Source organism: Oncorhynchus kisutch, linkage group LG4 (assembly GCF_002021735.2).
Source record: "Oncorhynchus kisutch isolate 150728-3 linkage group LG4, Okis_V2, whole genome shotgun sequence".
Classification (NCBI taxonomy): domain Eukaryota; kingdom Metazoa; phylum Chordata; class Actinopteri; order Salmoniformes; family Salmonidae; genus Oncorhynchus; species Oncorhynchus kisutch.
The window spans coordinates 3,780,667-3,808,162 of NC_034177.2; the positions used below are offsets into that span (position 1 = coordinate 3,780,667).

Consider the following 27,496-nt stretch of genomic DNA (forward strand, 5'->3'; position numbering starts at 1 on the left):
AGGTGGTTTATTCTAAATGCACTGTATCACCGATTTGGCACATCATGAAATATATTGCGACAGAATACAGACAGTCGCCTACAAGTAGAAAAGAAAAATAGAAATCAGTTGATTGAACATGATTTTTGATATTGTTGATTGTTTATGTCATTTTGGGTTTGGAAGCATGTCAACACACTGCACCATGTCAACACACTGCACCATGTCAACACACTGCACCATGTCAACACACTGCACCATGTCAACACACTGCACCATGTCAACACACTGCACCATGTCAACACACTGCACCATGTCAACACACTGCACCATGTCAACACACTGCACCATGTCAACACACCGCACCATGTCAACACACCGCACCATGTCAACACACCGCACCATGTCAACACACTGCACCATGTCAACACACTGCACCATGTCAACACACTGCACCATGTCAACACACTGCACCATGTCAACACACTGCACCATGTCAACACACCATGTCAACACACTGCACCATGTCAACACACTGCACCATGTCAACACACTGCACCATGTCAACACACTGCACCATGTCAACACACTGCACCATGTCAACACACTGCACCATGTCAACACACTGCACCATGTCAACACACTGCACCATGTCAACACACCATGTCAACACACTGCACCATGTCAACACACTGCACCATGTCAACACACTGCACCATGTCAACACACTGCACCATGTCAACACACCATGTCAACACACCATGTCAACACACAATGTCAACACACTGCACCATGTCAACACACCATGTCAACACACCATGTCAACACACCATGTCAACACACCATGTCAACACACAATGTCAACACACTGCACCATGTCAACACACCATGTCAACACACCATGTCAACACACCATGTCAACACACCAGCCTCAACACACTGCACCATGTCAACACACTGCACCATGTCAACACACCAGCCTCAACACACTGCACCATGTCAACACACCATGTCAACACACCAGCCTCAACACACTGCACCATGTCAACACACCAGTCTTTTGCTCCTATATCTCACCTGTGGTAGCTATCTGATCTAATCCCTGTCCTACAGCCTGATCTATTCCCTGTCCTGCAGCCTGATCTAATCCCTGTCCTACAGCCTGATCTAATCCCTGTCCTAAAGCCTGATCTAATCCCTGTCCTACAGCCTGATCTAATCCCTGTCCTACAGCCTGAAAGAGTTATTCTCCTCCTTAATGGCCCCCTTCCTTGAATGTTTATTGACTGATCCAGTCAGTCTGACTCAGGAAACTGCCTTACACAGCACTTTATCTGCCTTCCCTGTCTTTCTCCAGATCAATTAGACACTGTAGCTGCATGCAGACAGCAGACAGCAGACAGCAGACAGCAGAGAGCAGAGAGCAGGGAGCAGACAGCAGAGAGCAGAGAGCAGAGAGCAGGGAGCAGAGAGCAGGGAGCAGAGAGCAGGGAGCAGACAGCAGAGAGCAGAGAGCAGGGAGCAGAGAGCAGGGAGCAGGGAGCAGAGAGCAGGGAGCAGGGAGCAGAGAGCAGGGAGCAGACAGCAGACAGCAGAGAGCAGAGAGCAGAGAGCAGGGAGCAGAGAGCAGGGAGCAGAGAGCAGAGAGCAGAGAGCAGAGAGCAGAGAGCAGAGAGCAGAGAGCAGGGAGCAGAGAGCAGAGAGCAGAGAGCAGAGAGCAGAGAGCAGGGAGCAGAGAGCAGAGAGCAGGGAGCAGAGAGCAGGGAGCAGGGAGCAGAGAGCAGAGAGCAGAGAGCAGGGAGCAGAGAGCAGGGAGCAGAGAGCAGAGAGCAGGGAGCAGGGAGCAGGGAGCAGGGAGCAGGGAGAAGACAGCAGGGAGCAGAGAGCAGGGAGCAGGGAGCAGAGAGCAGAGAGCAGAGAGCAGAGAGCAGGGAGCAGAGAGCAGGGAGCAGAGAGCAGAGAGCAGGGAGCAGGGAGCAGGGAGAAGACAGCAGAGAGCAGAGAGCAGAGAGCAGGGAGCAGGGAGCAGGGAGCAGAGAGCAGAGAGCAGACAGCAGAGAGCAGGGAGCAGAGAGCAGGGAGCAGAGAGCAGAGAGCAGAGAGCAGAGAGCAGACAGCAGAGAGCAGAGAGCAGAGAGTAGGGAGCAGACAGCAGAGAGCAGAGAGCAGGGAGCAGACAGCAGGGGGCAGGGAGCAGACAGCAGGGGGCAGGGAGCAGACAGCAGAGAGCAGACAGCAGAGAGCAGAGAGCAGAGAGCAGAGAGAAGGGAGCAGAGAGCAGAGAGCAGAGTGCAGAAGGCAGGGAGCAGAGAGCAGGGAGCAGAGAGCAGAGAGCAGAGAGCAGAGAGCAGAGAGCAGGGAGCAGAGAGCAGGGAGCAGAGAGCAGAGAGCAGAGAGCAGAGTGCAGAAGGCAGGGAGCAGAGAGCAGGGAGCAGAGAGCAGAGAGCAGAGAGCAGAGAGCAGAGAGCAGAGAGCAGGGAGCAGAGAGCAGGGAGCAGAGAGCAGAGAGCAGGGAGCAGAGAGCAGGGAGCAGAGAGCAGGGAGCAGAGAGCAGGGAGCAGAGAGCAGAGAGCAGAGAGCAGAGAGCAGAGAGCAGAGAGCAGGGAGCAGAGAGCAGAGAGCAGAGAGCAGGGAGCAGGGAGCAGAGAGCAGGGAGCAGGGAGCAGAGAGCAGAGAGCAGAGAGCAGGGAGCAGGGAGCAGAGAGCAGAGAGCAGAGAGCAGAGAGCAGAGAGCAGGGAGCAGAGAGCAGGGAGCAGAGAGCAGAGAGCAGAGAGCAGGGAGCAGAGAGCAGGGAGCAGGGAGCAGAGAGCAGAGAGCAGAGAGCAGAGAGCAGGGAGCAGAGAGCAGGGAGCAGGGAGCAGAGAGCAGAGAGCAGAGAGCAGAGAGCAGGGAGCAGGGAGCAGAGAGCAGAGAGCAGAGAGCAGAGAGCAGGGAGCAGAGAGCAGAGAGCAGAGAGCAGAGAGCAGGGAGCAGGGAGCAGGGAGCAGAGAGCAGAGAGCAGAGAGCAGGGAGCAGAGAGCAGAGAGCAGAGAGCAGAGAGCAGGGAGCAGGGAGCAGAGAGCAGAGAGCAGAGAGCAGGGAGCAGAGAGCAGGGAGCAGGGAGCAGAGAGCAGAGAGCAGAGCAGAACAATAAAGAAGGCTATGGGAAGAAGTGAGCAGGGAGCAGAGAGCAGAGAGCAGAGCAGAACAATAAAGAAGGCTATGGGAAGAAGTGAGCAGACAGCAGAGCAGAACAATAAAGAAGGCTATGGGAAGAAGTGAGCAGACAGCAGAGCAGAACAATAAAGAAGGCTATGGGAAGAAGTGAGCAGACAGCAGAGCAGAACAATAAAGAAGGCTATGGGAAGAAGTGAGCAGACAGCAGAGCAGAACAATAAAGAAGGCTATGGGAAGAAGTGAGCAGAGAGCAGGGAGCAGAGAGCAGAGAGCAGACAGCAGAGCAGAACAATAAAGAAGGCTATGGGAAGAAGTGAGTAGAGAGCAGACAGCAGAGAGCAGAGCAGAACAATAAAGAAGGCTATGGGAAGAAGTGAGCAGGGAGCAGACAGCAGAGAGCAGACAGCAGACAGCAGGGAGCAGAGAGCAGAGAGCAGGGAGCAGACAGCAGAGAGCAGAGCAGAACAATAAAGAAGGCTATGGGAAGAAGTGAGCAGTGAGCAGGGAGCAGAGAGCAGGGAGCAGAGCAGTGAGCAGGGAGCAGAGAGCAGGGAGCAGGGAGCAGAGAGCAGAGAGCAGGGAGCAGACAGCAGAGAGCAGTGAGCAGGGAGCAGAGAGCAGGGAGCAGGGAGCAGAGAGCAGAGAGCAGGGAGCAGACAGCAGAGAGCAGAGCAGAACAATAAAGAAGGCTATGGGAAGAAGTGAGCAGTGAGCAGGGAGCAGAGAGCAGAGAGCAGGGAGCAGACAGCAGAGAGCAGAGCAGAACAATAAAGAAGGCTATGGGAAGAAGTGAGCAGTGAGCAGGGAGCAGAGAGCAGGGAGCAGAGAGCAGAGAGCAGAGAGCAGGGAGCAGAGCAGAACAATAAAGAAGGCTATGGGAAGAAGTGAGCAGACAGCAGACAGCAGACAGCAGACAGCAGAGCAGAACAATAAAGAAGGCTATGGGAAGAAGTGAGCAGACAGCAGACAGCAGACAGCAGACAGCAGAGCAGAACAATAAAGAAGGCTATGGGAAGAAGTGAGCAGACAGCAGAGCAGAACAATAAAGAAGGCTATGGGAAGAAGTGAGCAGACAGCAGAGCAGAACAATAAAGAAGGCTATGGGAAGAAGTGAGCAGAGAGCAGAGCAGAACAATAAAGAAGGCTATGGGAAGAAGTGAGCAGGGAGCAGAGAGCAGGGAGCAGACAGCAGAGAGCAGAGCAGAACAATAAAGAAGGCTATGGGAAGAAGTGAGCAGGGAGCAGACAGCAGAGAGCAGACAGCAGAGAGCAGAGCAGAACAATAAAGAAGGCTATGGGAAGAAGTGAGCAGGGAGCAGGGAGCAGACAGCAGACAGCAGAGCAGAACAATAAAGAAGGCTATGGGAAGAAGTGAGCAGGGAGCAGAGAGCAGGGAGCAGAGAGCAGACAGCAGGGAGCAGTGAGCAGGGAGCAGACAGCAGACAGCAGAGAGCAGAGCAGAACAATAAAGAAGGCTATGGGAAGCAGACAGCAGAGAGCAGAGAGCAGACAGCAGAGCAGAACAATAAAGAAGGCTATGGGAAGAAGTGAGCAGGGAGCAGACAGCAGACAGCAGAGAGCAGAGAGCAGAGAGCAGGGAGCAGAGAGCAGAGAGCAGACAGCAGACAGCAGAGAGCAGGGAGCAGAGCAGAACAATAAAGAAGGCTATGGGAAGAAGTGAGCAGGGAGCAGAGAGCAGAGAGCAGAGAGCAGAGAGCAGAGAGCAGAGAGCAGGGAGCAGGGAGCAGGGAGCAGAGCAGAACAATAAAGAAGGCTATGGGAAGAAGTGAGCAGGGAGCAGGGAGCAGAGAGCAGAGAGCAGAGAGCAGAGAGCAGAGAGCAGGGAGCAGGGAGCAGACAGCAGACAGCAGACAGCAGAGCAGAACAATAAAGAAGGCTATGGGAAGAAGTGAGCAGGGAGCAGTGAGCAGGGAGCAGAGAGCAGACAGCAGAGAGCAGAGAGCAGAGAGCAGACAGCAGACAGCAGAGAGCAGACAGCAGACAGCAGACAGCAGAGAGCAGAGCAGAACAATAAAGAAGGCTATGGGAAGAAGTGAGCAGACAGCAGACAGCAGACAGCAGACAGCAGACAGCAGGGAGCAGTGAGCAGGGAGCAGAGAGCAGACAGCAGAGAGCAGAGCAGAACAATAAAGAAGGCTATGGGAAGAAGTGAGCAGACAGCAGACAGCAGACAGCAGACAGCAGACAGCAGACAGCAGACAGCAGACAGCAGGGAGCAGAGAGCAGAGAGCAGGGAGCAGACAGCAGAGAGCAGAGCAGAACAATAAAGAAGGCTATGGGAAGAAGTGAGCAGACAGCAGACAGCAGACAGCAGACAGCAGACAGCAGACAGCAGACAGCAGACAGCAGGGAGCAGAGAGCAGAGAGCAGGGAGCAGACAGCAGAGAGCAGAGCAGAACAATAAAGAAGGCTATGGGAAGAAGTGAGCAGAGAGCAGAGAGCAGAGAGCAGAGAGCAGAGAGCAGGGAGCAGAGAGCAGAGAGCAGAGAGCAGGGAGCAGGGAGCAGAGAGCAGGGAGCAGGGAGCAGAGAGCAGAGAGCAGAGAGCAGGGAGCAGGGAGCAGAGAGCAGAGAGCAGAGAGCAGAGAGCAGAGAGCAGGGAGCAGAGAGCAGGGAGCAGAGAGCAGAGAGCAGAGAGCAGGGAGCAGAGAGCAGGGAGCAGGGAGCAGAGAGCAGAGAGCAGAGAGCAGAGAGCAGGGAGCAGAGAGCAGGGAGCAGGGAGCAGAGAGCAGAGAGCAGAGAGCAGAGAGCAGGGAGCAGGGAGCAGAGAGCAGAGAGCAGAGAGCAGAGAGCAGGGAGCAGAGAGCAGAGAGCAGAGAGCAGAGAGCAGGGAGCAGGGAGCAGGGAGCAGAGAGCAGAGAGCAGAGAGCAGGGAGCAGAGAGCAGAGAGCAGAGAGCAGAGAGCAGGGAGCAGGGAGCAGAGAGCAGAGAGCAGAGAGCAGGGAGCAGAGAGCAGGGAGCAGGGAGCAGAGAGCAGAGAGCAGAGCAGAACAATAAAGAAGGCTATGGGAAGAAGTGAGCAGGGAGCAGAGAGCAGAGAGCAGAGCAGAACAATAAAGAAGGCTATGGGAAGAAGTGAGCAGACAGCAGAGCAGAACAATAAAGAAGGCTATGGGAAGAAGTGAGCAGACAGCAGAGCAGAACAATAAAGAAGGCTATGGGAAGAAGTGAGCAGACAGCAGAGCAGAACAATAAAGAAGGCTATGGGAAGAAGTGAGCAGACAGCAGAGCAGAACAATAAAGAAGGCTATGGGAAGAAGTGAGCAGAGAGCAGGGAGCAGAGAGCAGAGAGCAGACAGCAGAGCAGAACAATAAAGAAGGCTATGGGAAGAAGTGAGTAGAGAGCAGACAGCAGAGAGCAGAGCAGAACAATAAAGAAGGCTATGGGAAGAAGTGAGCAGGGAGCAGACAGCAGAGAGCAGACAGCAGACAGCAGGGAGCAGAGAGCAGAGAGCAGGGAGCAGACAGCAGAGAGCAGAGCAGAACAATAAAGAAGGCTATGGGAAGAAGTGAGCAGTGAGCAGGGAGCAGAGAGCAGGGAGCAGAGCAGTGAGCAGGGAGCAGAGAGCAGGGAGCAGGGAGCAGAGAGCAGAGAGCAGGGAGCAGACAGCAGAGAGCAGTGAGCAGGGAGCAGAGAGCAGGGAGCAGGGAGCAGAGAGCAGAGAGCAGGGAGCAGACAGCAGAGAGCAGAGCAGAACAATAAAGAAGGCTATGGGAAGAAGTGAGCAGTGAGCAGGGAGCAGAGAGCAGAGAGCAGGGAGCAGACAGCAGAGAGCAGAGCAGAACAATAAAGAAGGCTATGGGAAGAAGTGAGCAGTGAGCAGGGAGCAGAGAGCAGGGAGCAGAGAGCAGAGAGCAGAGAGCAGGGAGCAGAGCAGAACAATAAAGAAGGCTATGGGAAGAAGTGAGCAGACAGCAGACAGCAGACAGCAGACAGCAGAGCAGAACAATAAAGAAGGCTATGGGAAGAAGTGAGCAGACAGCAGACAGCAGACAGCAGACAGCAGAGCAGAACAATAAAGAAGGCTATGGGAAGAAGTGAGCAGACAGCAGAGCAGAACAATAAAGAAGGCTATGGGAAGAAGTGAGCAGACAGCAGAGCAGAACAATAAAGAAGGCTATGGGAAGAAGTGAGCAGACAGCAGAGCAGAACAATAAAGAAGGCTATGGGAAGAAGTGAGCAGAGAGCAGAGCAGAACAATAAAGAAGGCTATGGGAAGAAGTGAGCAGGGAGCAGAGAGCAGGGAGCAGACAGCAGAGAGCAGAGCAGAACAATAAAGAAGGCTATGGGAAGAAGTGAGCAGGGAGCAGACAGCAGAGAGCAGACAGCAGAGAGCAGAGCAGAACAATAAAGAAGGCTATGGGAAGAAGTGAGCAGGGAGCAGGGAGCAGACAGCAGACAGCAGAGCAGAACAATAAAGAAGGCTATGGGAAGAAGTGAGCAGGGAGCAGAGAGCAGGGAGCAGAGAGCAGACAGCAGGGAGCAGTGAGCAGGGAGCAGACAGCAGACAGCAGAGAGCAGAGCAGAACAATAAAGAAGGCTATGGGAAGCAGACAGCAGAGAGCAGAGAGCAGACAGCAGAGCAGAACAATAAAGAAGGCTATGGGAAGAAGTGAGCAGGGAGCAGACAGCAGACAGCAGAGAGCAGAGAGCAGAGAGCAGGGAGCAGAGAGCAGAGAGCAGACAGCAGACAGCAGAGAGCAGGGAGCAGAGCAGAACAATAAAGAAGGCTATGGGAAGAAGTGAGCAGGGAGCAGAGAGCAGAGAGCAGAGAGCAGAGAGCAGAGAGCAGAGAGCAGGGAGCAGGGAGCAGGGAGCAGAGCAGAACAATAAAGAAGGCTATGGGAAGAAGTGAGCAGGGAGCAGGGAGCAGAGAGCAGAGAGCAGAGAGCAGAGAGCAGAGAGCAGGGAGCAGGGAGCAGACAGCAGACAGCAGACAGCAGAGCAGAACAATAAAGAAGGCTATGGGAAGAAGTGAGCAGGGAGCAGTGAGCAGGGAGCAGAGAGCAGACAGCAGAGAGCAGAGAGCAGAGAGCAGACAGCAGACAGCAGAGAGCAGACAGCAGACAGCAGACAGCAGAGAGCAGAGCAGAACAATAAAGAAGGCTATGGGAAGAAGTGAGCAGACAGCAGACAGCAGACAGCAGACAGCAGACAGCAGGGAGCAGTGAGCAGGGAGCAGAGAGCAGACAGCAGAGAGCAGAGCAGAACAATAAAGAAGGCTATGGGAAGAAGTGAGCAGACAGCAGACAGCAGACAGCAGACAGCAGACAGCAGACAGCAGACAGCAGGGAGCAGAGAGCAGAGAGCAGGGAGCAGACAGCAGAGAGCAGAGCAGAACAATAAAGAAGGCTATGGGAAGAAGTGAGCAGACAGCAGACAGCAGACAGCAGACAGCAGACAGCAGACAGCAGACAGCAGACAGCAGGGAGCAGAGAGCAGAGAGCAGGGAGCAGACAGCAGAGAGCAGAGCAGAACAATAAAGAAGGCTATGGGAAGAAGTGAGCAGTGAGCAGACAGCAGACAGCAGACAGCAGAGCAGAACAATAAAGAAGGCTATGGGAAGAAGTGAGCAGACAGCAGGGAGCAGGGAGCAGACAGCAGAGAGCAGACAGCAGACAACAGAGCAGAACAATAAAGAAGGCTATGGGAAGAAGAGAGCAGCACTGAGGCAAACTGACAGGTTTCTGTTATGATTCATGTTTAATTGAATGTGGCTGAAAGTGCCTCTATATAGGCTGACATGCTGTCCATAAATAACAACTCCAGATTTTTTAACACATCACCATGAAAGGCATTTGGCTCCTACCGGCTGTTCCTGACGACTGTGTGATCACGCTCTCCGTATCCGATGTGAGCAAGACCTTTAAACAGGTCAACGTTCACAAGGTCTCGGCCAGATGGATTACCAGGACGTGTACTCAGAGCATGCGCGGACCAATTGGCAAGTGTCTTCCCTGACATTTTCAACCTCTCCCTGACCGAGTCTGTAATACCTACATGTTTTCAAGCAGACCACCATAGTCCCTGTGCACAAGAAAGCGAAGGTAACCTGCCTAAATGACTACCGCCCCGTAGCACGTCAGTAGCCATGAAGTGCTTTGAAAGGCTGGTCATAACTCACATCAACACCATCATCCCGGAAAAAGACCCACTCCAATGTTAGTACCGCCCCAACAGATCCACAGATGACGCAATCTCAATCGCACTCCACACTGCCCTTTCCCACCTGGACAAAAAGAACACCTACGTGAGAATGCTGTTCATTGACTACAGCTCAGCATTCAACACCATAGTGCCCACAAAGGACCCTGGGACTAAATACCTCCCTCTGCAACAGGATCCTGGACTTCCTGACGGGCTGCCCCCAGCTGGTAAGGGCAGGCAACAACACATCTGCCACGCTGATCCTCAACACAGGGGCCCCTCAGGGGTGCGTGCTCAGTCCCCTCCTGGTACTCCCTGTTCACCCACAACTGTGTGGCCAAGCACGACTCCAACACCATCATTAAGTTTGCTGACGACACAACAGTGGTAGGCCTGATCACCGACAACGATGAGACAGCCTATAGGGAGGAGGAGGTCAGAGACCTGGCCGGGAGGTGCCAGGACAACAACCTCTCCCTCAACGTGAGCAAGAAAAAGGAGATGATCATGGACTACAGGAAAAGGCGGGCCGAACACACTGTTCACATCGACAGGGCTGCAGTGGAGCAGGTTGAGAGTTTCAAGTTCCTTGGTGTCCACATCACCAACAAATCTCATGGTCCAAACACACCAAGACAGTCGTGAAGAGGGCACGACAAAACCTTTCCCCCTCAGGAGACTGAAAAGATTTGGCTTCGGTCCCCAGATTCTCAAAAAGTTCTACAGCTGCACCATCGAGAGCATCCTGACCGGTTGCATCATCGCCTGGTACGGCAACTGCTCGGCATCTGACCGTAAGGCGCTACAGAGGGTAGTGCGTACGGCCCAGTACATCACTGGAGCCAACCCCTGTCACCCAAGTCATAGATTGTTCTCTCTGCTACAACACGGCAAGCGATACCTGAGCGCCAAGGTCCAGAAAGCTCCTTAACAGCTTCTACCCCCAAGCCATAAGACCGATTAATCAATCAAATGTCCAAACTATTTACATTGACCCCCCCCTTCTTTTTACTCTTTTTACACTGCTGCTACTCGCTGTTTATTATCTATGCATAGTCACTTTACTACTTCTTACATGTACAAATTACCTCAAATAACCTGTAACCCTCCACACTGACTCTGTACCGTAATACCCTGTATATATCCTCCACATTGACTATGTACCGTAACACCCTGTATATAGCCTCCACATTGACTCTGTACCGTAACACCCTGTATATAGCCTCCACATTGACTCTGTACCGTAACACCCAGTATATAGCCTTCACATAGACTCTGTACCGGTACCCCCTGTATATAGCCTCGTTACTAACCTGTAACCCTGCACATTGACTCTGTACCGGTACCCCCTGTATATAGCCTCGTTACAAACCTGTAACCCTGCACATTGACTCTGTTCCGTAATACCCTGTATATAGCCTCCACATTGACGTTGTACCGGTACCCCCTGGATATAGCCTCCACATTGACTCTGTACCGTAACACCCAGTATATAGCCTTCACATAGACTCTGTACCGGTACCCCCTGTATATAGCCTCGTTACTAACCTGTAACCCTGCACATTGACTCTGTACCGGTACCCCCTGTATAAAGCCTTGTTACTAACCTGTAACCCTGCACATTGACTCTGTTCCGTAATACCCTGTATATAGCCTCCATATTGACTCTGTACCGGTACCCCCTATATATAGCCTCTACATTGACTCCGTACCATACCCCCTGTATATAGCCTCTACATTGACTCTGTACCGGTACCCCCTGTATATTGCCTCTACATTGACTCTGTACCGTTACCCCCTGTATATAGCCTCCACATTGACTCTGTACCGGTACCCCTTGTATATAGCCTCCACATTGACTCTGTACCGGTACCCCCTGTATATAGCCTCCACATTGACTCTGTACCGGTACCCCCTGTATAAAGCCTTGTTACTAACCTGTAACCCTGCACATTGACTCTGTTCCGTAATACCCTGTATATAGCCTCCATATTGACTCTGTACCGGTACCCCCTGTATATAGCCTCTACATTGACTCTGTACCGGTACCCCCTGTATATAGCCTCTACATTGACTCTGTACCGGTACCCCCTGTATATAGCCTCCACATTGACGTTGTACCGGTACCCCCTGTATATAGCCTCCACATTGACTCTGTACCGTAACACCCAGTATATAGCCTTCACATAGACTCTGTACCGGTACCCCCTGTATATAGCCTCGTTACTAACCTGTAACCCTGCACATTGACTCTGTACCGGTACCCCCTGTATATAGCCTCCATATTGACTCTGTACCGGTACCCCCTGTATATAGCCTCTACATTGACTCCGTACCGGTACCCCCTGTATATAGCCTCTACATTGACTCTGTACCGGTACCCCCTGCATATAGCCTCCACATTGACTCTGTACCGGTACCCCCTGTATAAAGCCTTGTTACTAACCTGTAACCCTGCACATTGACTCTGTTCCGTAATACCCTGTATATAGCCTCCATATTGACTCTGTACCGGTACCCCCTGTATATAGCCTCTACATTGACTCTGTACCGGTACCCCCTGTATATTGCCTCTACATTGACTCTGTACCGGTACCCCCTGTATATAGCCTCCACATTGACATTGTACCGGTACCCCCTGTATATAGCCTCCACATTGACTCTGTACCGTAACACCCAGTATATAGCCTTCACATAGACTCTGTACCGGTACCCCCTGTATATAGCCTCGTTACTAACCTGTAACCCTGCACATTGACTCTGTACCGGTACCCCCTGTATAAAGCCTTGTTACTAACCTGTAACCCTGCACATTGACTCTGTTCCGTAATACCCTGTATATAGCCTCCATATTGACTCTGTACCGGTACCCCCTGTATATAGCCTCTACATTGACTCCGTACCGGTACCCCCTGTATATAGCCTCTACATTGACTCTGTACCGGTACCCCCTGTATATTGCCTCTACATTGACTCTGTACCGTAACACCCAGTATATAGCCTTCACATAGACTCTGTACCGGTACCCCCTGTATATAGCCTCGTTACTAACCTGTAACCCTGCACATTGACTCTGTACCGGTACCCCCTGTATATAGCCTCCATATTGACTCTGTACCGGTACCCCCTGTATATAGCCTCTACATTGACTCCGTACCGGTACCCCCTGTATATAGCCTCTACATTGACTCTGTACCGGTACCCCCTGCATATAGCCTCCACATTGACTCTGTACCGGTACCCCCTGTATAAAGCCTTGTTACTAACCTGTAACCCTGCACATTGACTCTGTTCCGTAATACCCTGTATATAGCCTCCATATTGACTCTGTACCGGTACCCCCCTGTATATAGCCTCTACATTGACTCTGTACCGGTACCCCCTGTATATAGCCTCTACATTGACTCTGTACCGGTACCCCCTGTATATAGCCTCCACATTGACGTTGTACCGGTACCCCCTGTATATAGCCTCCACATTGACTCTGTACCGTAAAACCCAGTATATAGCCTTCACATAGACTCTGTACCGGTACCCCCTGTATATAGCCTCGTTACTAACCTGTAACCCTGCACATTGACTCTGTACCGGTACCCCCTGTATATAGCCTCCATATTGACTCTGTACCGGTACCCCCTGTATATAGCCTCTACATTGACTCCGTACCGGTACCCCCTGTATATAGCCTCTACATTGACTCTGTACCGGTACCCCCTGCATATAGCCTCCACATTGACTCTGTACCGGTACCCCCTGTATAAAGCCTTGTTACTAACCTGTAACCCTGCACATTGACTCTGTTCCGTAATACCCTGTATATAGCCTCCATATTGACTCTGTACCGGTACCCCCTGTATATAGCCTCTACATTGACTCTGTACCGGTACCCCCTGTATATAGCCTCTACATTGACTCTGTACCGGTACCCCCTGTATATAGCCTCCACATTGACATTGTACCGGTACCCCCTGTATATAGCCTCCACATTGACTCTGTACCGTAACACCCAGTATATAGCCTTCACATAGACTCTGTACCGGTACCCCCTGTATATAGCCTATTTACTAACCTGTAACCCTGCACATTGACTCTGTACCGGTACCCCCTGTATAAAGCCTTGTTACTAACCTGTAACCCTGCACATTGACTCTGTTCCGTAATACCCTGTATATAGCCTCCATATTGACTCTGTACCGGTACCCCCTGTATATAGCCTCTACATTGACTCCGTACCGGTACCCCCTGTATATAGCCTCTACATTGACTCTGTACCGGTACCCCCTGTATATTGCCTCTACATTGACTCTGTACCGTAACACCCAGTATATAGCCTTCACATAGACTCTGTACCGGTACCCCCTGTATATAGCCTCGTTACTAACCTGTAACCCTGCACATTGACTCTGTACCGGTACCCCCTGTATATAGCCTCCATATTGACTCTGTACCGGTACCCCCTGTATATAGCCTCTACATTGACTCCGTACCGGTACCCCCTGTATATAGCCTCCATATTGACTCTGTACCGGTACCCCCCTGTATATAGCCTCTACATTGACTCTGTACCGGTACCCCCTGTATATAGCCTCTACATTGACTCTGTACCGGTACCCCCTGTATATAGCCTCTACATTGACTCTGTACCGGTACCCCCTGTATATAGCCTCTACATTGACTCTGTACCGGTACCCCCTGTATATAGCCTCCACATTGACGTTGTACCGGTACCCCCTGTATATAGCCTCCACATTGACTCTGTACCGTAACACCCAGTATATAGCCTTCACATAGACTCTGTACCGGTACCCCCTGTATATAGCCTCGTTACTAACCTGTAACCCTGCACATTGACTCTGTACCGGTACCCCCTGTATAAAGCCTTGTTACTAACCTGTAACCCTGCACATTGACTCTGTTCCGTAATACCCTGTATATAGCCTCCATATTGACTCTGTACCGGTACCCCCCTGTATATAGCCTCTACATTGACTCCGTACCGGTACCCCCTGTATATAGCCTCTACATTGACTCTGTACCGGTACCCCCTGTATATTGCCTCTACATTGACTCTGTACCGTAACACCCAGTATATAGCCTTCACATAGACTCTGTACCGGTACCCCCTGTATATAGCCTCGTTACTAACCTGTAACCCTGCACATTGACTCTGTACCGGTACCCCCTGTATATAGCCTCCATATTGACTCTGTACCGGTACCCCCTGTATATAGCCTCTACATTGACTCCGTACCGGTACCCCCTGTATATAGCCTCTACATTGACTCTGTACCGGTACCCCCTGCATATAGCCTCCACATTGACTCTGTACCGGTACCCCCTGTATAAAGCCTTGTTACTAACCTGTAACCCTGCACATTGACTCTGTTCCGTAATACCCTGTATATAGCCTCCATATTGACTCTGTACCGGTACCCCCTGTATATAGCCTCTACATTGACTCTGTACCGGTACCCCCTGTATATAGCCTCTACATTGACTCTGTACCGGTACCCCCTGTATATAGCCTCCACATTGACGTTGTACCGGTACCCCCTGTATATAGCCTCCACATTGACTCTGTACCGTAACACCCAGTATATAGCCTTCACATAGACTCTGTACCGGTACCCCCTGTATATAGCCTCGTTACTAACCTGTAACCCTGCACATTGACTCTGTACCGGTACCCCCTGTATAAAGCCTTGTTACTAACCTGTAACCCTGCACATTGACTCTGTTCCGTAATACCCTGTATATAGCCTCCATATTGACTCTGTACCGGTACCCCCCTGTATATAGCCTCTACATTGACTCCGTACCGGTACCCCCTGTATATAGCCTCTACATTGACTCTGTACCGGTACCCCCTGTATATTGCCTCTACATTGACTCTGTACCGGTACCCCCTGTATATAGCCTCCACATTGCCTCTGTACCGGTACCCCCTGTATATAGCCTCCACATTGACTCTGTACCGGTACCCCCTGTATATAGCCTCCACATTGACTCTGTACCGGTACCCCCTGTATAAAGCCTTGTTACTAACCTGTAACCCTGCACATTGACTCTGTTCCGTAATACCCTGTATATAGCCTCCATATTGACTCTGTACCGGTACCCCCTGTATATAGCCTCTACATTGACTCTGTACCGGTACCCCCTGTATATAGCCTCCACATTGACTCTGTACCGGTACCCCCTGTATATAGCCTCCACATTGACTCTGTACCGGTACCCCCTGTATATAGCCTCCACATTGACTCTGTACCGGTACCCCCTGTATATAGCCTCCACATTGCCTCTGTACCGTAATACCCTGTATATAGCCTCCACATTGACTCTGTACCGTAACACCCTGTATATAGCCTCCACATTGACTCTGTACCGTAACCCCCTGTATATAGCCTCCACATTGACTCTGTACCGTAACCCCCTGTATATAGCCTCCACATTGACTCTGTACCGTAACACCCTGTATATAGCCACCACATTGACTCTGTACTGGTATCCCCTGTATATAGCCTCCACATTGACTCTGTACCGTAACACCCTGTATATAGCCTCCACATTGACTCTGTACCGTAACCCCCTGTATATAGCCTCCACATTGACTCTGTACCGTAACCCCCTGTATATAGCCTCCACATTGACTCTGTACCGTAACACCCTGTATATAGCCTCCACATTGACTCTGTACCGGTACCCCCTGTATATAGCCTCCACATTGACTCTGTACCGGTACCCCCTGTATATAGCCTCCACATTGACTCTGTACCGTAACACCCTGTATATAGCCTCCACATTGACTCTGTACCGGTACCCCCTGTATATAGCCTCCACATTGACTCTGTACCGTAACACCCTGTATATAGCCTCCACATTGACTCTGTACCGTAACACCCTGTATATAGCCTCCACATTGACTCTGTACCGTAACCCCCTGTATATAGCCTCCACATTGACTCTGTACCGTAACACCCTGTATATAGCCTCCACATTGACTCTGTACCGGTACCCCCTGTATATAGCCTCCACATTGACTCTGTACCGGTACCCCCTGTATATAGCCTCTACATTGACTCTGTACCGGTACCCCCTGTATATAGCCTCTACATTGACTCTGTACCGGTACCCCCTGTATATAGCCTCCACATTGACATTGTACCGGTACCCCCTGTATATAGCCTCCACATTGACTCTGTACCGTAACACCCAGTATATAGCCTTCACATAGACTCTGTACCGGTACCCCCTGTATATAGCCTCGTTACTAACCTGTAACCCTGCACATTGACTCTGTACCGGTACCCCCTGTATAAAGCCTTGTTACTAACCTGTAACCCTGCACATTGACTCTGTTCCGTAATACCCTGTATATAGCCTCCATATTGACTCTGTACCGGTACCCCCTGTATATAGCCTCTACATTGACTCCGTACCGGTACCCCCTGTATATAGCCTCTACATTGACTCTGTACCGGTACCCCCTGTATATTGCCTCTACATTGACTCTGTACCGTAACACCCAGTATATAGCCTTCACATAGACTCTGTACCGGTACCCCCTGTATATAGCCTCGTTACTAACCTGTAACCCTGCACATTGACTCTGTACCGGTACCCCCTGTATATAGCCTCCATATTGACTCTGTACCGGTACCCCCTGTATATAGCCTCTACATTGACTCCGTACCGGTACCCCCTGTATATAGCCTCTACATTGACTCTGTACCGGTACCCCCTGCATATAGCCTCCACATTGACTCTGTACCGGTACCCCCTGTATAAAGCCTTGTTACTAACCTGTAACCCTGCACATTGACTCTGTTCCGTAATACCCTGTATATAGCCTCCATATTGACTCTGTACCGGTACCCCCTGTATATAGCCTCTACATTGACTCTGTACCGGTACCCCCTGTATATAGCCTCTACATTGACTCTGTACCGGTACCCCCTGTATATAGCCTCCACATTGACGTTGTACCGGTACCCCCTGTATATAGCCTCCACATTGACTCTGTACCGTAAAACCCAGTATATAGCCTTCACATAGACTCTGTACCGGTACCCCCTGTATATAGCCTCGTTACTAACCTGTAACCCTGCACATTGACTCTGTACCGGTACCCCCTGTATATAGCCTCCATATTGACTCTGTACCGGTACCCCCTGTATATAGCCTCTACATTGACTCCGTACCGGTACCCCCTGTATATAGCCTCTACATTGACTCTGTACCGGTACCCCCTGCATATAGCCTCCACATTGACTCTGTACCGGTACCCCCTGTATAAAGCCTTGTTACTAACCTGTAACCCTGCACATTGACTCTGTTCCGTAATACCCTGTATATAGCCTCCATATTGACTCTGTACCGGTACCCCCTGTATATAGCCTCTACATTGACTCTGTACCGGTACCCCCTGTATATAGCCTCTACATTGACTCTGTACCGGTACCCCCCTGTATATAGCCTCCACATTGACATTGTACCGGTACCCCCTGTATATAGCCTCCACATTGACTCTGTACCGTAACACCCAGTATATAGCCTTCACATAGACTCTGTACCGGTACCCCCTGTATATAGCCTCGTTACTAACCTGTAACCCTGCACATTGACTCTGTACCGGTACCCCCTATATAAAGCCTTGTTACTAACCTGTAACCCTGCACATTGACTCTGTTCCGTAATACCCTGTATATAGCCTCCATATTGACTCTGTACCGGTACCCCCTGTATATAGCCTCTACATTGACTCCGTACCGGTACCCCCTGTATATAGCCTCTACATTGACTCTGTACCGGTACCCCCTGTATATTGCCTCTACATTGACTCTGTACCGTAACACCCAGTATATAGCCTTCACATAGACTCTGTACCGGTACCCCCTGTATATAGCCTCGTTACTAACCTGTAACCCTGCACATTGACTCTGTACCGGTACCCCCTGTATATAGCCTCCATATTGACTCTGTACCGGTACCCCCTGTATATAGCCTCTACATTGACTCCGTACCGGTACCCCCTGTATATAGCCTCTACATTGACTCTGTACCGGTACCCCCTGCATATAGCCTCCACATTGACTCTGTACCGGTACCCCCTGTATAAAGCCTTGTTACTAACCTGTAACCCTGCACATTGACTCTGTTCCGTAATACCCTGTATATAGCCTCCATATTGACTCTGTACCGGTACCCCCTGTATATAGCCTCTACATTGACTCTGTACCGGTACCCCCTGTATATAGCCTCTACATTGACTCTGTACCGGTACCCCCTGTATATAGCCTCTACATTGACTCTGTACCGGTACCCCCTGTATATAGCCTCTACATTGACTCTGTACCGGTACCCCCTGTATATAGCCTCCACATTGACGTTGTACCGGTACCCCCTGTATATAGCCTCCACATTGACTCTGTACCGTAACACCCAGTATATAGCCTTCACATAGACTCTGTACCGGTACCCCCTGTATATAGCCTCGTTACTAACCTGTAACCCTGCACATTGACTCTGTACCGGTACCCCCTGTATAAAGCCTTGTTACTAACCTGTAACCCTGCACATTGACTCTGTTCCGTAATACCCTGTATATAGCCTCCATATTGACTCTGTACCGGTACCCCCTGTATATAGCCTCTACATTGACTCCGTACCGGTACCCCCTGTATATAGCCTCTACATTGACTCTGTACCGGTACCCCCTGTATATTGCCTCTACATTGACTCTGTACCGTAACACCCAGTATATAGCCTTCACATAGACTCTGTACCGGTACCCCCTGTATATAGCCTCGTTACTAACCTGTAACCCTGCACATTGACTCTGTACCGGTACCCCCTGTATATAGCCTCCATATTGACTCTGTACCGGTACCCCCTGTATATAGCCTCTACATTGACTCCGTACCGGTACCCCCTGTATATAGCCTCTACATTGACTCTGTACCGGTACCCCCTGCATATAGCCTCCACATTGACTCTGTACCGGTACCCCCTGTATAAAGCCTTGTTACTAACCTGTAACCCTGCACATTGACTCTGTTCCGTAATACCCTGTATATAGCCTCCATATTGACTCTGTACCGGTACCCCCTGTATATAGCCTCTACATTGACTCTGTACCGGTACCCCCTGTATATAGCCTCTACATTGACTCTGTACCGGTACCCCCTGTATATAGCCTCCACATTGACGTTGTACCGGTACCCCCTGTATATAGCCTCCACATTGACTCTGTACCGTAACACCCAGTATATAGCCTTCACATAGACTCTGTACCGGTACCCCCTGTATATAGCCTCGTTACTAACCTGTAACCCTGCACATTGACTCTGTACCGGTACCCCCTGTATAAAGCCTTGTTACTAACCTGTAACCCTGCACATTGACTCTGTTCCGTAATACCCTGTATATAGCCTCCATATTGACTCTGTACCGGTACCCCCTGTATATAGCCTCTACATTGACTCCGTACCGGTACCCCCTGTATATAGCCTCTACATTGACTCTGTACCGGTACCCCCTGTATATTGCCTCTACATTGACTCTGTACCGGTACCCCCTGTATATAGCCTCCACATTGCCTCTGTACCGGTACCCCCTGTATATAGCCTCCACATTGACTCTGTACCGGTACCCCCTGTATATAGCCTCCACATTGACTCTGTACCGGTACCCCCTGTATAAAGCCTTGTTACTAACCTGTAACCCTGCACATTGACTCTGTTCCGTAATACCCTGTATATAGCCTCCATATTGACTCTGTACCGGTACCCCCCTGTATATAGCCTCTACATTGACTCTGTACCGGTACCCCCCTGTATATAGCCTCCACATTGACTCTGTACCGGTACCCCCCTGTATATAGCCTCCACATTGACTCTGTACCGGTACCCCCTGTATATAGCCTCCACATTGACTCTGTACCGGTACCCCCTGTATATAGCCTCCACATTGCCTCTGTACCGTAATACCCTGTATATAGCCTCCACATTGACTCTGTACCGTAACACCCTGTATATAGCCTCCACATTGACTCTGTACCGTAACCCCCTGTATATAGCCTCCACATTGACTCTGTACCGTAACCCCCTGTATATAGCCTCCACATTGACTCTGTACCGTAACACCCTGTATATAGCCACCACATTGACTCTGTACTGGTATCCCCTGTATATAGCCTCCACATTGACTCTGTACCGTAACACCCTGTATATAGCCTCCACATTGACTCTGTACCGTAACCCCCTGTATATAGCCTCCACATTGACTCTGTACCGTAACCCCCTGTATATAGCCTCCACATTGACTCTGTACCGTAACACCCTGTATATAGCCTCCACATTGACTCTGTACCGGTACCCCCTGTATATAGCCTCCACATTGACTCTGTACCGGTACCCCCTGTATATAGCCTCCACATTGACTCTGTACCGTAACACCCTGTATATAGCCTCCACATTGACTCTGTACCGGTACCCCCTGTATATAGCCTCCACATTGACTCTGTACCGTAACACCCTGTATATAGCCTCCACATTGACTCTGTACCGTAACACCCTGTATATAGCCTCCACATTGACTCTGTACCGTAACACCCTGTATATAGCCTCCACATTGACTCTGTACCGTAACACCCTGTATATAGCCTCGTTGTTGATATTTTTTACTTATTTTATTTAATAAATATTTTATTAACTCTATTTCTTCAACTGCATTGTTGGTTTAAGGACTTGTATTTCATGGTCAGGTTGTATTCAGTATTTCATGGTCAGGTTGTATTCAGTATTTCATGGTCAGGTCGTATTCAGTATTTCATGGTCAGGTTGTATTCAGCATTTCATGGTCAGGTTGTATTCAGTATTTCATGGTCAGGTTGTATTCAGTATTTCATGGTCAGGTTGTATTCAGCATTTCATGGTAGGGTTGTATTCAGTATTTCATGGTAGGGTTGTATTCAGTATTTCATGGTCAGGTTGTATTCAGCATTTCATGGTCAGGTTGTATTCAGTATTTCATGGTCAGGTTGTATTCAGTATTTCATGGTCAGGTTGTATTCAGTATTTCATGGTAAGGTTGTATTCAGCATTTCATGGTAGGGTTGTATTCAGCATTTCATGGTAGTGTTGTATTCAGCATTTCATGGTCAGGTTGTATTCAGCATTTCATGGTCAGGTTGTATTCAGCATTTCATGGTAGGGTTGTATTCAGCATTTCATGGTAGGGTTGTATTCAGCATTTCATGGTAAGGTTGTATTTCATGGTCAGGTTGTATTCAGCATTTCATGGTCAGGTTGTATTCAGTATTTCATGGTAAGGTTGTATTTCATGGTAAGGTTGTACTTCATGGTCAGGTTGTATTCAATACTTCATGGTCAGGTCTATAGCATTCGGTGCATCTGACAACATACACAGACCAAGTCTTTGACTACCTGAGTCCTCCCTCCTCCCTCCTCCCCTCCTACCTCCTCCCTCCTCCCATCCTCCCCTCCTCCCTCCTCCCTCCTCCCCTCCTCCCTCCTCCCTCCTCCCTACTCCCTCCTCCCTCCTCCCTACTCCCTCCTCCCTCCTCCCTCCTCCCTCCTTGTCATATTTCATATCATGGTCATTTCATCAAACAATTCCTATGCACCTGCAGCAAGTAATCACAGATGTGTGTGAGATATTTTCCTATATCGTGGTCTGTGAAAGTGAGAATGATTTAAAACTCACACCAGTGCCAATCAGCAACACCAGGGACCGACAACTTGAAGGTCAGATGTGTTTTACCAATTACTGGCATCATTAAGGGGTTTCTCCAATGTCCGGACATTCCAGGAGAGAGAACATCAGGAGTGTCTGTGAGTGTCTAGTTTCTCTGTTTAGACTGTCTGACAGGGTAGGGAGGTGAATCATTACTTTACGACAGGGTACGGAGGTGAATCATTACTGTCTGACAGGGTAGGGAGGTGAATCATTACTGTATGACAGGGTACGGAGGTGAATCATTACTGTCTGACAGGGTAGGGAGGTGAATCATTACTGTATGACAGGGTAGGGAGGTGAATCATTACTGTATGACAGGGTAGGGAGGTGAATCATTACTGTCTGACAGGGTAGGGAGGTGAATCATTACTGTCTGACAGGGTAGGGAGGTGAATCATTACTGTATGACAGGGTAGGGAGGTGAATCATTACTGTACGACAGGGTAGGGAGGTGAATCATTGCTGTCTGACAGGGTAGGGAGGTGAATCATTACTGTCTGACAGGGTAGGGATGTGAATCATTACTGTATGACAGGGTAGGGAGGTGAATCATTACTGTATGACAGAGTAGAGAGTTGAATCATTACTGTATGACAGAGTAGGGAGGTGAATCATTACTGTACGACAGGGTAGGGAGGTGAATCATTACTGTTTGACAGGGTAGGGAGGTGAATCATTACTGTACGACAGGGTAGGGAGGTGAATCATTACTGTACAACAGGGTAGGGAGGTGATTCATTACTGTATGACAGGGTAGGGAGGTGAATCATTACTTTACGACGGGGTAGGGAGGTGAATCATTACTTTACGACAGGGTAGGGAGGTGAATCATTACTGTACGACAGGGTAGGGAGGTGAATCATTACTGTACGACGGGGTAGGGAGGTGAATCATTACGGTGTTTACTGACTACCCCCCGGTGTTCACCGACACCCCACGGTATTTACTGACTACCCCCAGTGTTTACCGATTACCCCCGGTGTTTACTGACTCCCCCCCGGTGTTTACCGACTACCCCCGGTGTTTACCGACTACCCCCGGTGTTTACTGACTCCCCCCGGTGTTTACCGACTACCCCCGGTGTTTACTGACTACCCCCGGTGTTTACTGACTCCCCCCGGTGTTTACCGACTCCCCCGGTGTTTACTGACTACCCCCGGTGTTTACTGACTCCCCCGGGGTTTACCGACTACCCTCGGTGTTTACTGACTACCCCCGGTGTTTACCGACTACCCCCGGTGTTTACTGACTCCCCTCGGTGTTTACCGACTACCCCCGGTGTTTACCGACTACCCCCAGTGTTTACCGACTACCCCCGATGTTTACTGACTACCACCAGTGTTTACTGACTCCCCCCAGTGTTTACTGACTCCCCCCAGTGTTTACCGATTCCCCCCAGTGTTTACTGACTCCCCCCGTGTTACTGACTCCTCCCAGTGTTTACTGACTTCCCCCGGTGTTTACCGACTACCCCCGGTGTTTACCGACTACCCCCGGTGTTTACTGACTCCCCCCGGTGTTTACCGACTACCCCCGGTGTTTACTGACTACCCCCGGTGTTTACTGACTCCTCCCGTGTTTACTGACTCCTCCCAGTGTTTACTGACTTCCCCCGGTGTTTACTGACTACCCCCCGGTGTTCACCGACACCCCACGGTATTTACTGACTACCCCCAGTGTTTACCGACTACCCCCGGTGTTTACTGACTGCCCCCCGGTGTTTACCGACTACCCCCGGTGTTTACTGACTACCCCCGGTGTTTACTGACTACCCCCGGTGTTTACGGACTACCCCCGGTGTTTACTGACTACCCCCGGTGTTTACTGACTACCCCGATGTTTACTGACTACCCCCGGTGTTTGCTGACTACCCCCGGTGTTTACTGACTACCCCCGGTGTTTACTGACTACCCTCGTGTTTACTGACTACCCCCGGTGTTTACCGACTGCCCCCGGTGTTTACTGACTACCCCCGGTGTTTACTGACTACCCCCGGTGTTTACTGACTCCCCCCCGGTGTTTACCGACTACCCCCGGTGTTTACCGACTACCCCCGGTATTTACTGACTCCCCCCGGTGTTTACCGACTACCCCACGGTATTTCCTGACTACCCCCAGTGTTTACTGAGTCCCCCCGGTGTTTACCGACTACCCTCAGTGTTTACTGACTACCCCCAGTGTTTACTGACTATCCCAAGGTGTTTAATGACTCCCCCCGGTGTTTACTGACTACCCCCGGTGTTCACTGACTACCCCCGGTGTTTACTGGTTACCGACTACCCCCAGTGTTTACTGACTACCCCCGGTGTTTACCGACTACCCCCAGTGTTTACCGACTACCCCCGATGTTTACTGACTACCCCCGATGTTTACTGACTACCCCCAGTGTTTACTGACTACCCCCGATGTTTACTGACTACCCCCAGTGTTTACTGACTACCCCCAGTGTTTACTGACTACCCCCAGTGTTTACCGACTACCCCCAGTGTTTACTGACTACCCCCGGTGTTTACCGACTACCCCCAGTGTTTACCGACTACCCCCGATGTTTACTGACTACCCCCGATGTTTACTGACTACCCCCAGTGTTTACTGACTACCCCCGATGTTTACTGACTACCCCCGGTGTTTACTGACTACCCCCAGTGTTTACTGACTACCCCCAGTGTTTACTGACTACCCCCGGTGTTTACTGACTACCCCCGGTGTTACTGACTACCCCCGGTGTTTACTGACTACCCCCGGTGTTTACTGACTACCCCGTGTTTACTGACTACCCCCGGTGTTTACTGACTACCCCCGATGTTTACTGACTACCCCCGATGTTTACTGACTACCACCAGTGTTTACTGAATACCGACTACCCCCAATGTTTACTGACTACCCCGGTGTTTACCGACTACCCCCGGTGTTTACTGACTCCCCCCGGTGTTTACCGACTCCCCCCGGTGTTTACTGACTCCCCCCGGTGTTTACCGACTCCCCCCGGTGTTTACTGACTACCCCCGGTGTTTACCGACTCCCCCCGGTGTTTACTGACTACCCCGGTGTTTACTGACTCCCCCCGGGGTTTACCGACTACCCCCGGTGTTTACTGACTACCCCGGTGTTTACTGACTACCCCCGGTGTTTACCGACTACCCCCAGTGTTTACTGACTATCCCCGGTGTTTACTGACTATCCCCGGTGTTTACTGACTACCCCAAGTGTTTACTGGTTACCGACTACCCCCGGTGTTTACTGACTACCCCCGGTGTTTACTGACTACCCCCAGTGTTTACTGACTACCCCCGGTGTTTACTGACTACCCCCGATGTTTACTGACTACCCCCGATGTTTACTGACTACCCCCAGTGTTTACTGACTACCCCCGATGTTTACTGACTACCCCCAGTGTTTACTGACTACCCCCAGTGTTTACTGACTACCCCCGGTGTTTACTGACTACCCCCGGTGTTTACTGACTACCCCCGATGTTTACTGACTACCCCCGGTGTTTACAGTCTTCTCACCTGTTATATTTCCATGGTTATCTCTGTTATTCTGTGTATCTGGCCTTCTCTCTCTCTTTCACTCTCTTGTTCTTTCTCTTTCTCTCTCTTTTTCTCAATGTATACCTCTCTCTCTCTCTTTCACTCTCTCTCTCTCTGTCTCAGGTCTCTCTTACAGTTGGAACACGCTCAGGCGTGACGAGGCACCAGGTCACTCTGAAGTAGAGTAGAGACAGACTGACAGTGTCGCAACTAACTTGTGTTTTGATTGGATCCCCAAAGACCCAAAAGACCTTTTCAAAAGAGAGAGAAGAGAGACATTGGACACGGGCCGCTGCACTAGACGTAACCATGGAAATCGGGCCAGTAAAAAGAAGTAATGTAGTCTAGGAGCAGCGCTTTGAATCTGTGTGTCTCAAATTTCCCACTATTCCCTTCATAGTGCACCCTATTCCCTTCATAGTGCACTGTTGACCAGGCCCTAGGGTGCACATTTGTGACGCACATTTAGGCTGCAGCCAGAACTGAATGACTGAATATAACACTTCTTACCTCTTGTCTCCCAAGTCTGTTTTGTTGCCAACTAGCATGATAATGACATCACTCCCTCTCTCTGTTCTGACATCGTCGATCCATTTGGACGTTTGTTGGAAGGAGTTCACATCTGTTTGAGGAATAGCAGAAGCAAAAAAAAAAAGTAGTTGGTCAAATATCATCTCGTTTAAAGTTGAGTTTTGACATATAAATGGTTGAGCATAACAAAGTATATAAGTACATACTGTGCAACATGAATATACACAAATGGGATTGTGTTTATTGATGTTAACGTTGTACAAGTGGGTTGGGTACTAGTGGAGAACCGGGACGAAAATAACACTTTTCGTTGTTTTCCTAATCACTCAGAGATCGATAGAGCTACAGAGACTTTTATGCAACTAGCTCGTCAGAATTAGACGTTCCTGTTTCTCAAACATCACATTTCGAAGGTCTTCCAAATGTCAAATTATTTAAGTTTAGGTTTTAGTTTAGGCATTAACTCCAAATTATTTAAGTTTAGGTTTTAGGGTAGGTATTGACTCTGTAATCTTAAGGTCAGGTTTAAGTTTAGGCATTGACTCTGTAATCTTAAGGTCAGGTTTAAGTTTAGGCATTGACTCTGTAATCTTAAAGTCAGGTTTCAGTTTAGGCATTGACTCTGTAATCTTGAGGTCAGGTTTAAGTTTAGGCATTGACTCTGTGATCTCAAGGTCAGGTTTAAGTTTAGGCATTGACTCTGAAATCTCAAGGTTAGGTTTAAGTTTAGGCATTGACTCTGTAATCTTAAGGTCAGGTTTAAGTTTAGGCATTGACTCTGAAATCTCAAGGTTAGGTTTAAGTTTAGGCATTGACTCTGTAATCTTAAGGTCAGGTTTAAGTTTATGCATTGACTCTGTAATCTCAAGGTCAGGTTTAAGTTTAGGCATTGACTCTGAAATCTCAAGGTCAGGTTTAAGTTTAGGCATTGACTCTGAAATCTCAAGGTCAGGTTTAAGTTTAGGCATTGACTCTGAAATCTCAAGGTCAGGTTTAAGTTTAGGCATTGAAATCTCAAGGTGAGGCATTAACCCTGAATGGTTAAGATAAGGGATAAGGTTTGGGCCTTAAAACAAAAATGTAACTTTCTATCGCTGTATTTGAACATGCAACCTTTGGCACCCGAGGCAGATGCTTCCCACAATGCTTTGCCTTATACAATATTCATCAGTTTACATTGTGTTACTTTCGTCCCAACCGTTTCTCCTGTACCTTCTCCCAGGCTAACACCAAAGACTAGCTAGCATGATACTTGACTAGCTAGCACGACACTTGACTAGCTAGCACGGTACTTGACTAGCTAGCATGACACTTGACTAGCTAGCATGACACTTGACTAGCTAGCACGGTACTTGACTAGCTAGCATGA

At 50.0% G+C, this 27,496-nt stretch overlaps 1 protein-coding gene across 1 annotated transcript in view; it reads right to left on the reverse strand.

The window, feature by feature from the left end:
• LOC109884447 (ras-related protein Rab-6B) overlaps positions 1-27,496 on the reverse strand; it is a 97,718-nt gene that overhangs the window by 37,767 nt on the left and 32,455 nt on the right. Inside the window, exon 4 of the mRNA XM_031822320.1 lies at positions 26,107-26,218. Within this exon, the coding sequence (XP_031678180.1) occupies positions 26,107-26,218 (112 nt within the window). The remainder of the gene's footprint in view (positions 1-26,106; positions 26,219-27,496) is intronic.